Source organism: Macaca fascicularis, chromosome 7 (assembly GCF_037993035.2).
Source record: "Macaca fascicularis isolate 582-1 chromosome 7, T2T-MFA8v1.1".
In the NCBI taxonomy this organism is placed as follows: domain Eukaryota; kingdom Metazoa; phylum Chordata; class Mammalia; order Primates; family Cercopithecidae; genus Macaca; species Macaca fascicularis.
Window position 1 is genome coordinate 135,780,195 of NC_088381.1, and position 13,048 is coordinate 135,793,242.

The window sequence follows — 13,048 nt, forward strand, 5'->3', positions numbered from 1 at the left end:
TTCACTGATCTGAACAAAACGTATTTAAGTATTGGGATGCAGTCAAACTCATCGTAGCAGATGTAAGTTTTTTAGAATTTTGATTTTTCATTAAAAGCTTGAATTTTATCATTGGCAGTAAATATTGCCACTTGTTTTTTTTGAAGTGTCAGGCTTATTTTGCTCATTTTGAGAAAACATCTACCAAATATTTAAGTCAGAAAAAGCATAGTTTATCTGTCAATCATTCTTTCAAGTAAAAATGGTCTCCCATGGAAAAAGTGACTTCTTAATCTTAGAACCCAATTATACAGGTGTTTTTACTTGAGACAACAGTTATACTTCAGAATGTAGTAGAAGTGCTTCTATTTTGTCAAACAAAATATTAAAAATATGTCTGTGTTCTAATAAAACTCTATTGACAAAAACAGGCAATGGGCCAGGCATGGGCCATAGTGCACAGTTTGACAACCCCTGCTTCATTTACTTTCTTGAGCAAATGGAGAAGATTAATAATAGCCGTTTTGAGGTTTTTATCTATGAATGCCATCATATATATATTTTTAAATCTGTTTTTTTTTGACTGATTTTTCTCCTGGTTATGGATCTTTTCCTCTTCCTTTACTTGTCTGGTAATTTTTAAATTCTATGTTAGACATTGTAAATTTTACATTGTTGGGTGCTGGATTTTAACGTATGTCTTTAAAGAGTGTTAGGTTTTGTTTTAAGGTACAGTTTAGTATTAGTTTGATCCTTTTGAAGGTTGCTTTTCAATTTTGTTGTAGAAAAATCCCAGGTATAGTCATGCTTTGCTTAACAATGGAGATATGTTCTGAGAAATGCATTGTTAGGCAATTTCGTTGTTGTATGAACACCATACAGTGTACTTACATAAACCTAGATGGTATAGCCTATGGCACACCTAGACTATATGATATAGCCTATTGCTTCTAGGCTATAAACCTGTACAGCATGTTACTGTATTGAATAGGCAATTACAACACAATGGTAAGTATTTGTGTATCTAAACAAAGGAAAGGTATAGTCAAAATATACTATATAAGCTTATGGGACCACTGTTGTATAAGTGATGCATCATTGACTGAAATGTCGTTATGCAGCGCGTGACTGTGGTTTTTATTCTGAAACTTATTTAGCTCCACTACTAAGGTAAATGCTTCTGAAAATTCTGCCCAATGCCCAGTGTATAATAAGGTCTCTTTATTCTTCATCTTGTGTAAACCCGAATGTTCCCACCCTGTGTGGGCACTAGGAATTGTTCAGTCTGATACTTTCTGGTAGTCCTTTCCTCAGCCTCAGGTAGTTTTCCTTCACACATGTGCAGATTAGTTCTCAAGTGGACCTTTCTGCAGATCTCTGCAGTGCTCACTCTGCACACCCGCTTCCTCTCTGGTACTCTGCCCCCTAAGTTCTAGCCACCTTAGCTTTCCCGAACTCTGATCCCCATCTCCTCAACTCGGATTGTCTGCCAGGTTCTGTTTGCTTTCCCTTTCTTGTTTTGCAGCCTGGAAACTGCCTCTGGAGCAAGCTGAGGCGATTGTAAGCACATTGTGTTTGTTTCCTTTCTCTCAAGGATTACAGTCTCAAGCTTTCTATTGTTCAGTACCTGAAAGCTGTTATTTCATGTATTCTGTCTGATTTTCTACTTATTATTTTAGTGCAATTCTTGTACCAGTTAATCCTTTGTGGGCAGAAGTGAAAATCCTTTCTTTCATTCTCTCTTGAGTTCACTCTATCCAGGCTTTAGTTCCCAGCTCTATAATGCAACAAATTAAAAAAATTTTATCCTACCCAATAGCAGCATTTGAAAGAGTTGATCACTCTCTTTTTCTTAAAAAGCTTTCTTCCCTTGACTTCTTTTTATTTTTTTAGACAGGGTCTCACCTGACTCTGTCACCCAGGCTGGAGTACAGTGGTGCTCTCATGGCTCACTGCAACTTTGACCCCCCAGGCTCAAGCAATCCTCTCACCTCAGCCTCTTGAGTAGCTGGGACCACAGGCACGTGCCACCATGCCCAGCTAATTTTTAAATTTTTAGTACAGATAAGATTTTGGTATGTTGCCCTGGTTGGTCTTAAACTTCTGGGCTCAAGAGATCCTCCTGCCTTGGCCTTCTAAAGTGTTGGGATTATAGGCGTGAGCCACCATGCCCAGCCCACTTGGCTTATTGGAGCCACTCTCTCTTATTTTACACCTACCTTCTTGATCACCTCCTCCTCTCAGTCCCTTTTGCTGGATCCTCCTCATCATTTTAACTTCTAGGCTTTGGGGAATCCCAGAACTCAGTCCTAGGACCTTTTCTCTTCTATATCTGTACTCAATCCCTAATATCATCTGGTCTTATGATGTTTAAAATCTTTTATGGGCTATAACTCCTGGATTGATATCTGAATTCTGAGCTTTCCCATGAACTTCAGATTCATATTCGTTTGCGTAATGACATGGAACTTGGATAGGTTTACATACATGGATTTCCTGATATGTCCAAAACTGCATTTTTGATTCCCTCATAAAGGAAATAAAACATGCAAATAGCACCAATAACCAAAACCTTTATCTGAATCTTGTCTTTTCTGCTTCAATAAAATTGTGATTCCATTCTTCTAGACACTCATCCAATTAGTCAAGAAATTCTTTCTTTCTTTCTTTTCTTTTTTTTTTTTTTTTTTGAGACGGAACCTCACTCTGTCGCCCAGGCTGAGTGCAGTGGCATGATCTTGGCTCACTGCAACCTCCATCTCCCAGATTCAAGTGATTCTTTTGCTTCAGCCTCCTGAGTAGCTGGGATTACAGGCGTGTGCCACCACACCTGGCTAATTTTTATAGTTTTAGTAGAGACGGGGTTTTCCCATGTTGGCCAGGCTGGTCTTGAACTCCTGACCTCAGGTGATCTGCCTGCCTCGGCTCCCACAGTGTTGGGATTACAGGCGTGAGCCACCACGCCTGGCCAAGAAATTCTTTTAGCTCCTCTTTTGAACTATATCTGGAGTCCAGTTACTTCTCATCACTTGACCTGTTACTTCCCTGGGTGAGATCACTACCAGCTCTTAACTGGTCACTACCAGCTCTTGTCTGTGCTAGCTGATCTCCTTGCTTTCACTCTTGCCCAAGCCTCTTCTCCGTTTGGCAGTTGGAGCAGTCCTTTAAAAAAAAAGAAGTCAGATCATGTTGTTCCTGCTTCTAGGCTTCCCATTTTGCTAAATAAAAGCTAAAAAAATACCACAGACCTAAAGGTCTTATGTGATCTTGGCCTTGGCTAGCTCTTTGTTTTCTATTATTCTCCCTCTTACTCCCTGTGTTCCAGATACTTTAGTCTCTTTGTTGTTTCTCAGACACACCAGGCATCTTTCCACATGTAAGCTTTTGCACTTGTTATAATTCCCTATTCTTGTGTGCTATTTCACTGGATATCCACATGGTTCATTTTCTTACCTCTTTTAAGCTTTTGCTCAAATGTCACCTTATTAATGAGGCTTTGTCAGTTCACCTTACATAAAATATAAAATAGCACTAGCCCCACCTGTCACATTCTATTCTCTCATCCTGCTTCATTTTCCTCTAGAGCCTTATTACCTGATATGTAATATATATTTATTTGTCTTCCTCAGTAGAATGTAAACCCCATGAGAGAAGGGTTTTTCTTTTTCTTTTGGTGGTGGTGGTTGTTCAATGCCATATTCTCGGCACCTAGAACAGTGCCTGGCATATAGTAGGTCAACAATAAATATTTGTTGAATGAATGTATCTTAAGTGCTCATTTTGTAAAGAATACTTTTTATAAAAAGATATCCACTAGATGGCATTATTTTCAAACTTTATATAATTAATGTCTGGGAGCAAACGATAGGTTCTTTTCTGTTTTTTGCCCTAAACAAAAAAGATCTTTGTGATGAAGATTGTCACAAGAAGTTACTGGGATGAATGCGAGGCATGTCGAATACTGCATTTATATTTGGTTTTTGATTTATATTTTTTAGATTTTTTTATAAAATAAAAAACATTTGGAGAAACAGAGAAAATTACAGCATATTGGTGTGTAAATGGTCCATTTAATACAGTTATTTAGCATGGTAACTGTGAACAAAGGTTGTTCATGTCTATCTTTTGACTGTTATTTCTTTTCCGAGGCCTTCAGCAATGGGAAAGCAGCAATAAGTTCCAGAGCCTTTCACTACTCAAGCCACTAGTGGAAATCCAGCCTAGTGCTAGAGGGCAGAAAATTGTCAGCTGCTGAGTTCTTGTTGCTAATGAGCTAGGTACTCTCAATCTGGTTCCTAATCAACTGGGCATTCAAATTTTGAAAAACTTCCATGTTTCTAGAAGATGTTGCCAGACCTATCCTGTTAAAAACTGGTAGGTTCTAAGTGCCAGAGATTTTTAGCTGACTTCTCTGACCAGCACTAAACTCAGCAAATAGTTTCCCTAATCAAAAAATTTATGCTTTCCCCGCAAACCGTCAGGATTTGGCTGCTCTGCCTGTGCCAGTGCCATCTCATTGCTTGATTTCCTCACTTACCTCATTTCCTTCTTCCATTTCAATCCCTGTGCCTCTCTTAAGCTCTTTTCCTGGATGGTTATTTGATCCATTTTATTCTCACTCTTCACACCTCTTTTGGTACTATTCCTTACTCATGAAGTATTTTTTCCTCTTCCTGTTCAACTTAGCTATGTATATTTTTCTTTTCAAATTGTTCAAAAATATACTTAAAAACAGTTGTTGAAGTTCTCTCTTCTCTTTTCCTGTTTTAGGTTTTTCTCTTTTATTTCTAATCAGAGCAAATGTAAGGACTTGTTTTGTTTATCTTTTCAAAGTTCCCAGCCTCTTCTCAGAACTCTAACTATTTCGAAATGAAAACACTGTTCTTTTGTACTTTTGAGTCTCTAAATGGAACATAAAATATAGGATGGTTTTCGAGTTTACAGCCTCTCCTCCCAGTTCCCCTGGGATGGCTAAGTACTAGGGCTGATAAAGTGTCATTTCATTTAAAATGAAATGTGACGGTTAAACTCAAAACATTTAAAATGAAATGAGATGGTTAAACTCAAAGACTTATATTTTTAACATTTTAAGCCATAAATATGAGAAATTTCTAGTAATGCTTTCCATATCTTATAATATGAATGATGGTGTTTTAACTTGTCACTCTCTTGTGTTTGGCCTACTGCATATATTAAACTGGCTTTGAGGCCAGAAATCAGTGTTTAGAAAATCACTTTTTGTTTACTAAGAAAATATTGGAACATTAATTTGTTTGGGCCATAATTTTCTGTTTACCAAGGAATTATTGCATAACATTAATTTGCCTGAATTGTTTCAATTGAGAAAGCGTATTTTTCTGGAATGAGACATGAAGACTTACTGATATCTATTATAATACAATATACCATATTTGTTCAGATATACTTATTTCATTCAAGAAAATGAAAGCGTTCTTATTTAGTAAACATACCTTATAGCTGCTACTCTAAATATCATTTACAAAAAACATATTTGATCCCAGAAAGATAAATCTCAGAGACATTGTTGTTTGCTCAAGATTAGATGAGATCCAACAGCCCTTGCTAGTTTCATGCTATGACTGCTAACCTCTGTTAGTGCTTGCAAAGGAGAGCTTACATTTCTAAACCTGTATATTAAGCCATTTTGCTTATACTTGCTCTATTGATAATACTTAGAAGTTTCTCAAGTAAAATTATTTAGAGATTCAGCAATGTGACTTTAAATAGAATTAACTATTTTTGTTTGTGCTGTTTTTTTTTTACCCACAGACTGGTTGAGATAGCAGAATCCCGTTTTCCCAGATATTTTAACACTGAAGAAAAATTACTTTTGACAAGTAGTAAAGTTCATCTTTATCGGGAACTCACCTGTGATGAAGTTCTACAAAGGTATGCTGCTTTAGATTTTGATTTTTTAGTAATGCGTTGAAGGTTTATGTTTTATCTTTTATGTTTCATCTTCTGAGTGAATAAGTCTTTACAGGTTAGAATTATGTGGAATAACTTTTTCAGTGTTCTTCTTTGTTATAGCCTTTTGGTTGAAGTCTTTCTTTAAAAATGAAAAAAATTAAACGAATAAAATGTTTTAGATTTAATTAAGTGGTGTAATACTTATCTATTGTTCCATTAACAAATTGTCTCACAGTTTAGTAGCTTAAAACAGCAAATACATATTATTTCACATAGTTTCTGAAGGTTAAGTGTCTGGGAGTAGCTTAGCTGGATGTTTCTGGCTCAGTGGCGCTCAACAGGTTATAGTCAAGCTGGTGGCCAGGGCTGCAGTTGTCTCAAGGCTTGACTGGAGCTGGAGTATCTGCTTCCAAGCTCCCTAATGTAGTTGTTGGAAGGCCTCTGTTTCTTGCTGGCAGTGGGCAAGAGGCCTTTGTTCCTTACTATCTGGGCCTCTCCATAAATCACAACATAGCAACTTGCTTCCCTCAGAGTAAGTGACCTGAGAGACTGGGCAAGTGAAAGAGTACCCAAGATGAAAGCTGTAGTCTTTTATGACCTACACTCAGAAATAAGGTACCATGATTTTGTCATATGCTTGTGGTCACACCGATCAAGTCTGGCACACTGTGGGAGGGACCTATACAAGGATGTGAAATACCAAGAGGAGAGAGTAAGTGCAGGCCATTTTACAGACTGGCTACCACAAGTAGTTTTACCCCAAAATTGGAGCATTAGCATTATCTTAGGAGAATCAAGGAATTCTGAAACTACACAGAAACAGTTTGCTCTGTTTCCAGAAAAGTGTTATATGTCTAGAAGAGCTGAAAATAAGTTAGGTTTACTGAATTCTTGCAAATCATTACTGTAACTTAGGAAAGAATAGTTTGTTATTGTTTTTAATTTGCTTAGCCTTTGCAATACCCTTATTTATTTACTTTATCTTAAATTTATTGACTATTTTATAAATTCTTCTTTTATAGGATTGAATCTTTGGAAGAAGAAATTATCTCAAAAGGAATTAAACTTGTGATTATTGACTCTGTTGCTTCTGTGGTCAGAAAGGAGTTTGATACACAACTTCAAGGCAATCTCAAAGAAAGAAACAAGTTCTTGGCAAGAGAAGCATGCTCCTTGAAGTATTTGGCTGAGGAGTTTTCCATCCCAGTAAGTTTTTCTTTTTTTTCTCTTATATCTTTTCCTTTCTTTTCTTTCTTTTATATTACATTCACCGACTTATAGTATCAAATAATAAAATTAGAGGGAAATGTAAAACAGATGACTTTTTAAAGGTAGTACAGTCTAATTGCTATAGCAAACATTACCATCATCTTAAATTAGCTCATCTGCTGAGATTATTTTATCCTTTTAATAATTTGAGCCTGGAGTAGATTTAAATGATGTTTTTAAAAGTTCCTGTAGTCCTTCCGTTTCTTCATTCTCATTGTTTACTCTTTGTATATGCTTTATATAACATTTCTCATATTATAGTAAAACTTCATGAAATTGCCTAGGTCCATTTCTATGTAATTAAAAAAGATCCTGCAGTTGTTGTTAGTTTTGTTGTAAGTATTTTAGGTTTAGATACTGTGTTATTGTGTTCAGTGCTGTTTTGCGTACAATAGGATTTGGTTTGCCTCAAATAGTCAGAGGTCAACCATTAAGGGATGTTGGAATGATAGTAGTGAAAAGTGTCAGTAAGAAAACTTTGAAAGATTACTTGTGGCATGGCTTTTTGTAGTGGGCATTGTGATCAGAAATCTGAAGATGACAGAATATTGCAAGGGCTTGTGATGTGTAACTTGCAAGACATAAGTGTGTACTAAGTTACACTCCCATCTGCAGTGTGTCAGAGTTTCAGTTGTTCCACAGCCTCATCAACATTCAGGCTCCTCAATTTTAGTCATGCTTCATCTCAAGAAAAGATAGTTCCTTAAACTGAGATAAAATTTGGTTATGATTTTATAATTTTTAGATTTGTTTTTGGAAAATTAAAATCTTGGATCTTTGCAACGTAAAGAGTATGTATAAGTAATATAAACTACCACACAGCCTTTGAGATTTATAAAACCAAGGAAGAAGTCAAGGGAGAAAATACGGCATTCAAAAAGTTCTACATACTTTAATGGCTTTTTAGTTTGTATTTTGAATTAAAGTCAAGTGCTGTTAAGTTTATCTTGGGTGATGTTCATCTTTTACATCTTATTGTGTAGTTGGTTAAAATGATAAATTCAAATTTATATTTTTCCTGGTCAAGGAGAATAAGGGAACTTTGAAATCTTGTATAAAGATACTTGATTGAATAGAAATTTATGTCCTATATAGTCGGCCCTCTGTATCTGTGGGTTCTGCATCCATGGATTCAACCAACTAAGGATAGAAGATATTTGAAAAAACAATGGATGTGGTAGTGTGCCCCTGCAGTCTCAGCTACTCAAGAGGCTGACGTGGGAGGATCACTTGGGCCCAGGAGGTTGAGTTTGCATTGAGCCATGTTCATGCCACTGCACTCCAGCCTGGGAGACAGAGTGAGACCCTCTCTCTAAATATATATATATATTTGAAAAAAAAGAAAAGGATTGTTGTCTTTGTACTGAACACGTACAGACTTTTTTCTTGTCATGATTCCCTACAGTTTAGCAGGGATCTACATAGCATATACGTTGTATTGGGTATTATAAGTAATGTAAAGTTGATTTAAAGTATATAGGAGAATGTACATAGGTTATATGCAAACACTGCACCATTTTATATGAGGGACTTGAGCATCCATGGATTGTGGTATCTGCAGAGTAGTCCTGGAACCAATCCCCCATGGATACAGGAGGATGACTATATATTCTTATTTTAACAGAATTCATACTGTTGCTTGACTTAATGCCATGCAAAAATAAAATTCACTTTTTAAAAGTTGTGTTTGTTTGATTTTAAGTAGTAATTGTAGGCTAATGCTTTTCAGTTTTTCCTAAGGTGATTTATTTTCCCAAGTGAGAAAGGGGCACTGCTTTTCTTTGTTTTTAATAGAACCCTCTGAAAAAATAGGTACTAAATATCTCATTTCTCTGCTTCTGGCTTTGTTTATCTATTTAGAGATAAATGCAGTTTATACTATGTACTTATATAACTGTGATATCTGTTTTTTGTGACAGGTAAGATTGTAAGATTGGGCCGGGCGTGGTGGCTCAAGCCTGTAATCCCAGCACTTTGGGAGGCCGAGACGGGCGGATCACGAGTTCAGGAGATCAAGACCATCCTGGCTAACACGGTGAAACCCCGTCTCTACTAAAATACAAAAAAAATTAGCCGGGCGAGGTGGCGGGCGCCTGTACTCCCAGCTACTCGGGAGGCTGAGGCAGGAGAATGGCGTGAACCCGGGAGGCGGGGCTTGCAGTGAGCTGAGATCCGGCCACTGCACTCCAGCCTGGGCAACAGAGCTAGACTCCGTCTCAAAAAAAAAAAAAAAAAAAAAAAAAAAAGATTGTAAGATTGGTTTTAAAAGGATTTTGAAAAATATTTCCTTTAGAAAATGTTGGAATTTTCCTAGCTAAATTGATGCATTTAAATGGAAAATCTCTCACACAGGTCCAAGATTTAATTTAAAAAAAAAAAGGAAATCATGAACTTTTACACATTTATACTATACTTGAATAGGTGGTTTAATTAAGTTGATGCAAAAGCAGTTGCAATATATTATATTATATATAATATTATATATTGCAGTATATTATTGTCTGGTTCATTTGCTTTACAAATTAGTAAACCCGAGCCTTTTTGTAGTTCCTTTTACATGCCAACAGATACTCCTGTTCGAGGAGTATTTACTGTTCCTCAGCCTGGAACCTTCCTCCTCTAAATATCCACATGGCTTATTCTATCCTGTCATCTTATCAGTGAGGACCTCCCAAACCATATAAGTATTAACCATACCCCCGCTGTCCTCTTACTATGGTTTGTTTCTTCTCCATCACAGTTTTCACCCCTTAGCATGTTATGTATCTAATATTTGTGTGTTCCTTCTACTGCCTCATTCTCTCTCTCTATTTATTTATGTTTTGAGACAGGGTCTCTGTCACCCAGGCTGGAGTGCAGGCACAGTCATGGCTCACTGTGGCCTCAATCTCCCAGGCTCAAGTGATCCTCCCACCTCATTCTCCCAGGTAGCTGGGACTACAGGCATGCAACACCACCACACCTGGCTAATTTTTTATGTTTGGTAGAGACACGATCTCACTATGTTGCCTAGTCTGGTCTCAAACTCCTTTGCTCAAGCAATTCTCCCATCTTGGCCTCCCAAAGTTCTGGGATTACAGGCATGAGCCACTGCACCTGGCCTGCCTTATTCTCAGTACCAGCAATAGTGCCTAACATATAGTAGACACTCAACAAATATTTTTGAATGTATGAATTGTAGATATTGCTTCTCATCTTGGTCTTTACTTAATCTTGTCTCTATTGGTACTGAACTTAAATTTAAATATTTGCTTTTAACCCTATTGTTATCTTTTATTTTAACAGTAATAAAATATAATTTTCAGTGTCAGAATGTCTTATATTGGAGCTGTACTCAAATTACATTGGCATCTTATAGGAAGAAAAATAATTCTTCAGATTCTTAAATTTTGAAAAGGCTTTAGAGATTTAGATAGTATCAGAGAGCCAGGCAGTAGGAGAAAAGATTTTTATCTCAGTCTAGTAGAACTATGACAGGTGAATGTCTGATGGCCTCTGAGCACTGGGTGGTAAGCCATGCATTCTAGATATATAGATGGCAGTTATCTGCTGATAAACACATGAAAAGATAGTTAAAATCCTGTCATTAGGGACATGCAAATTAAAATCCCAATGCCGTACCGCTACACATCTATTAGAATGGCTCAAAAAACCCTGATCTGAACCATTCCCTCTTCTCTGTAGGCTCAGGACCCAGGGCTGGTACCACCACAAACCCAGTAACTTAAGGAATTAGGAAGAAGGGTAAGAGAGCAGTCTGCTTATAAGAGCAGTGTTTTCTCAAACTAGGTTAAGGCACTGACCCCTTTTAAATGCAAATAATATTCTCACAAAACCCCACTGCTGACTTCATTTTTATTGCAGTATCACAGAAATGTACAGAATTATAAGACTAGCTAATAATTCTTAACATTAAGTCATGCTTATAAAACCATAAAGATGGATTGCATCTATAGGCACCATAGTACTGTTCAAATTAATTATGTCAATTTAATATGTTATTTTTGATAATTTGCTAAATTAAATTATTGCTTGCTATATATATAAGCTTATCTCACGGACTGCTTTAAATATATATATATAGTGATGATTCAGCTTTTCCCCCTCTTTCTCTGTTTGAACTAGTACTAAAAAACCTTCATCTGTTTGGGAAGGGTGACATCGTTTGGCCCTCATGTGGGCATGAATGCATTTAAGTTTTAAGTATGCTGTTGCTCTTTTCTACATTAGTCCCTGAGAATTAAAGAGGAATTAATTGGTATCACTTGATTGAAAACAGATACATGAATATATTTCAGAGGTTTTCAATTATAAGATGGCTTTACTAATATTTTGAGGGTATCACTGAAATGAAAACATAAAATTAAAAAATTTTCACAGAGAATTTTATAGACTTTTGAATATGTTCAGACTGCAGTTTTGAGAAGCAGTTGTAGAAGTCTGGTAGAATCTTTTTTCCCGAAGTTTATGGAGGTGGTGTAAGTGATACTCTGCCATTGGGATGAAAGATGCAGAACCTTTGTCTTTTTAAAGCGTGTTCACACTAGTATTGAAAAAACAGTAGGCTCTGAAGCTGTTTAGAGATACTTGATAAAAATAACCGAAAAAAATTTAAATATTGCTTTATAAACTACTAAATTGTGGTTATGGCTATATATGTTGACTGTTTATCATTGACTTCTAATTACCACTTATAGAATAGTTATTATACATATTGTAAATTATGTATCAGATTAAAATATTAGGATGTTTTTGCCAGAAAGGACCTTAAAATTTAGTTTGGCCCCTTCATTTTACAGATGACAGTGAGGCCGAAAAGTGACCTGACTTGCTCCAGGACACTCAGCATAGGAAAGGACAAGCAGTGGGTAGAATGAGAGATCTTTTAGATGCCAGTTTGGGGATTTTTTTTTCCACAGCAGAATTTTCTTTTTTTCTGAGACGTACAGAATTATGGTGGACTGTAAACTTATTAATGACAGGATTATATCTTCTGTTTCTCTGATTTCCAGGACCTAGCACTGTGGATAACTAATATTTAGGAGGTAACAGCTAATGAAAGTACAATTAAGGTTTATGAAAATAGTCTTACCATATGTATGTCATATTTACATTCATTGGAATATTTTTCTTTATCTTTTAAAACATAATTTGAATTTTTTTATGCTTACTGCTGGAATTCTTGTTATGTTTTTTTTTGAGACGGAGTCTCGCTCTGTCGCCCAGGCTGGAGTGCAGTGGCCAGATCTGGGCTCACTGCAAGCTCCGCCTCCCGGGTTCCCGCCATTCTCCTGCCTCAGCCTCCCGAGTAGCTGGGACCACAGGCGCCGCCACCTCGCCCGGCTAATTTTTTGTGTTTTTAGTAGAGACGGGGTTTCGCCGTGTTAGCCAGGATGGTCACGATCTCCTGACCTTGTGATCCGCCCGTCTCGGCCTCCCAAAGTGCTGGGATTACAGGCTTGAGCCACCGCGCCCGGCCATGTTTTTGTTTTTAAATTGACCTTTGTAGTATGCCATGTTAGTTATATTCTTTTTATTTATTTTCAATTCCAGAGTTGTATAAGTTGTTGGAATTAAAGAGAATGAAAATATATTGCTTAGATAACAGGACTTTGACCTTTTGAAAATTCTTTGGAAATGCTTTTTTACTTGTATTTCCAAGATCTACATTTTTACTTTTTCAGAGAATTCAACAAATCAATTTCTGTTGTTATATGAATAATATTGAACTTTTTTGTCTCCCCTTAATCTTCTACTTCCTTCATTTCTTGATATTGTACAAATGTTTTCTGGTATAAGGGGACACAATTTACAAAAGAGGTATATGGAGATAAATTTGGATATATTATTAAATATTCTAAGAGGGAAA

General features: G+C 36.6%; 1 protein-coding gene across 8 annotated transcripts in view; it reads left to right on the forward strand.

Annotated features, from left to right (window-relative positions):
* Positions 1-13,048, forward strand: part of RAD51B (RAD51 paralog B) — an 850,300-nt gene that overhangs the window by 54,557 nt on the left and 782,695 nt on the right. For all 8 annotated transcript variants that reach the window (XR_012415889.1, XR_010587847.2, XR_012415888.1 and 5 more), the window contains exons 7-8: positions 5,770-5,889; positions 6,933-7,116. Coding sequence is in view for 3 of the 8 variants with exons in the window: in XM_045397566.3 (XP_045253501.2) it covers positions 5,770-5,889; positions 6,933-7,116 (304 nt within the window). In the remaining 5 variants the exon portion in view is untranslated. The remainder of the gene's footprint in view (positions 1-5,769; positions 5,890-6,932; positions 7,117-13,048) is intronic.